The sequence below is a fragment of the Suricata suricatta genome, chromosome 13, assembly GCF_006229205.1.
Source record: "Suricata suricatta isolate VVHF042 chromosome 13, meerkat_22Aug2017_6uvM2_HiC, whole genome shotgun sequence".
Lineage (NCBI taxonomy): Eukaryota > Metazoa > Chordata > Mammalia > Carnivora > Herpestidae > Suricata > Suricata suricatta.
This window is the reverse complement of record NC_043712.1, coordinates 11,621,948-11,625,028: the sequence shown is the minus strand read 5'-3', so window position 1 is coordinate 11,625,028 and position 3,081 is coordinate 11,621,948. Positions and strand designations below refer to the sequence as shown.

General features: G+C 47.3%; 1 protein-coding gene across 1 annotated transcript in view; it reads left to right on the top strand.

Annotated features, from left to right (window-relative positions):
- The first annotated feature begins 272 nt into the window (after window positions 1–272).
- The window catches only part of LOC115275846 (olfactory receptor 1G1-like), a 3,167-nt gene continuing 358 nt past the window's right edge, over window positions 273–3,081 (top strand). The window contains exons 1-2 of the mRNA XM_029919614.1: window positions 273–356; window positions 2,537–3,081. The exon at window positions 2,537–3,081 is cut by the window's right edge and continues 358 nt beyond it. Of these exons, the coding sequence (XP_029775474.1) occupies window positions 273–356; window positions 2,537–3,081 (629 nt within the window). The remainder of the gene's footprint in view (window positions 357–2,536) is intronic.

Below are 3,081 nucleotides of genomic sequence, written 5' to 3'. Positions count from 1 at the left end.
ACCCCAGGGAAAACCAGGAAGGCCATCTGGCCATCTGCATGGTCTTATCACTGACACTGCTGGGACTCAGGGGACCATGAAGCAGAAAGGCCAGCTGGAAGGTTGGACAGTTGCCCCATCTAGGCTCTGACTAGGAGATCTGGGAATGGGCCCCAGGAGACACTGCCTCTGACAAGTCAGCAGCCCCTCCTGGCTCCTGAGATAGCACCAAAGACCTGAGTCTCCAGTCGGTGCTGCTCCTCTAGACAGGGAAGGGCGCTGTGACTCTAGCCATGTCTTCCCAAGGAGACAGTGGGATAGCAAACCCAATCTCCTTCCTGGAAGTGTCAGAGACTGAGGCTGCCCAGCATGTCCAGGTAAGAACTCAGGCATATGGATGGGGAGAAAACAGACTACCTAAGGCCCCTTGTAAGCATGTGTGCACACACATGTGCACTTGCACACACACACGCACACACACACAGAAGTTGGGCTTCTCCTTTTGCTTTTTTTTCCTCTCTATCCTACACCCATGTCTGCCAATCCATTTCTGGTTCTTCTGATCACCTTGAGAGCCCCCTAAATCTGGTGTCCTTCACATCCGGGATGGTGTTCTCTGAAGGCACTGAAGAGAATGGGCTTCAGACCACTCTTCCCCAAGCCGCATCTGTGACCTGCACTTAGCACCTATGCAATAATAAAGCACAGTTCCCTCTCAGCCCACACGGCAGGTGTGGGTCCAGAATCTGTCTCAGCCACCACACCAAGTCCGTACCAGTACCTTTCTCCTCTCCATCTAGTTAAGAGTTACTAAACATCTTCACACCCTTTCTCTTGCTAAACATTTGAACCACCAAATAAGTATTTCAGATAGACACATTTAATACCATTCTTCCACTAATAATCTGAGAGGCTCTGATGATTCACTTACTTGACTAAGTTTACACATGGCTTCCAGATGCTAAAATAAATGCTTTGCATTGCTAGTCCTGAGGCATAACCCTTCAAAGGTGATATTGCTGCTGCTGATGTTAATGGTAGGGATGGTGGTGGTGACTCTGGGTGTTGACATCTCACTACTAACAAGCCCAAACTGCAGGCATTGACCAGAACACAACAACCACAAAACAAAACCCCCTCACATTATTAAAAACCATAGTAACAATGCTAAATCCTATTTACTGAGCACATACTATGTGCCAGCCTTGGGCTAAATAGTATACAATCATTTTTAATCCAACTTAATCCTCATAACCATTCTATTCAGTGAACTCAATTGTTATCACATTTAAACAGATGTTGAAACTAAAGCCAAATAAGATTCCATGACCTTCTCAAAGTCACATCAAGAGTACTGACTGGGGAAATGAATTACAAATCCTGCGAACATATTATGTTTTTATCACAACACTAAACAAACATGACATTAACCCATGTTGCCACTGACTGTTCATCACATTTCTTTCCCCACACCATCAAACAGGAACATGGGAATTTCTCATCTTGATTGCACATCATGGTTGAGAAAGAAACTTCAACGGATTCCAGACTTTGGTCCCCTCAACAAACCTCTCAGGTAGGGCTAGTATCTGTATCTTCCAGAGAAAGAAAGTAAGGCTCAAAGGGAGAAAACGGCCCCCAAGTTTAAAAGGCATGTGGGGAACAGAGCCAGAAAGCACAGCATGCAATGCTTTTCCGTGACATTGGGTATCCCCACTTCACATTTCAGTAACTGCTGCTAATAGTGACAGGGGCGTCACCACCCTCAATAGTGACCTGCCCTCCATGCATATCATCTCAGACATTTCAGTGACTCCATGAGAGTGTTGCATGTGGTCCAAATGAGGTAACACACATTCAGAGTTAAGTGGCTGACTAGGGTGAGACCAAGAAGAAGAAACAGAGAATAGATTCCCATCCCATCCCCAGGATGCCAAAGCCAGAATGGAAAGAGATGTTCATGGTGAGGTTGACGAGCACAATAAAAATTATGTGCCCTTAATGATACATGCTTCCCGGTTTCCAATGCTCTCATGTCCACAGTGACTCAGTGGAATGGTCTTCAAAGACAAAGGGCAACAGAGACTTCATACTGTTGGAGACCCCTGGTCTCAGCAGGCTCCTCTCTTGAGAAGCTATTCCTCTCCATCTCCCTCAATATTCACCCACACACTTGCCTACATCTGTGCACAAAATCCTAGCAGATGCATGACCCTAAATGTAGCCCAAAAACAGAGGTAATACAAAGTGTTGCTCTATGTTCATTATAAAGGGAATTAAATGTGAAGACGTTATTTCCAGGGAATCCCCATTCAGTGTCATTCAGACAATCCATGGCAAAAACTTGCCACATTACAGAAATCTAGAATGCAGACTATAGCTCCACCCTGACACCTCACTACCATAGACCACAGCCCTCATATCTGCAAACCAACACTTAGAGCAGCTAGTGATTCTCAGTGATCTTTCAACATGTAAAAACAGACCAATAGCAGTCTGTACTAGTCAGAGTTCATTTTCATTTAAGTGAGATTTCCTCCAATTTCTCTGCTTTAAGGAAATCAGAAACCAAACCAGCGTCTCTGACTTCCTGCTCCTGGGCTTCTCCGCACACCCAGGGCAGCAGCCTCTCCTGTTCGCACTTTTCCTGGGCATGTACCTGGTCACCATGGTGGGGAACCTGCTCATCATCCTGGCCATCAGCTCTGACCAGCATCTCCACACCCCCATGTACTTCTTCCTGGCCAACCTGTCCTTCATCGATACCTGCTTCACCTGCACCATTGTCCCCAAGGTGCTGGTGAACATCCTGACACAGCGCCACACCATCTCCCACACTGGGTGCCTCGTGCAGATGTACTTCTTCATGGCACTGACCCTGCTGGATGACTTCCTGCTGGCCGTGATGGCATATGACCGCTACGGGGCCATCTGCCTTCCTCTCCACTACACCACGGTCATGTGTCCCCAGCGCTGCCTGCTGCTGGTCTCTGCATCCTGGCTCTGCTCCCACCTCCTGGCCTTTTCGCTCACCCTCCTCATGTCTCAGTTCTCCTTCTGTGCCTCTCATGCCATCCCACACTTTTTCTGTGATCTTCTCCC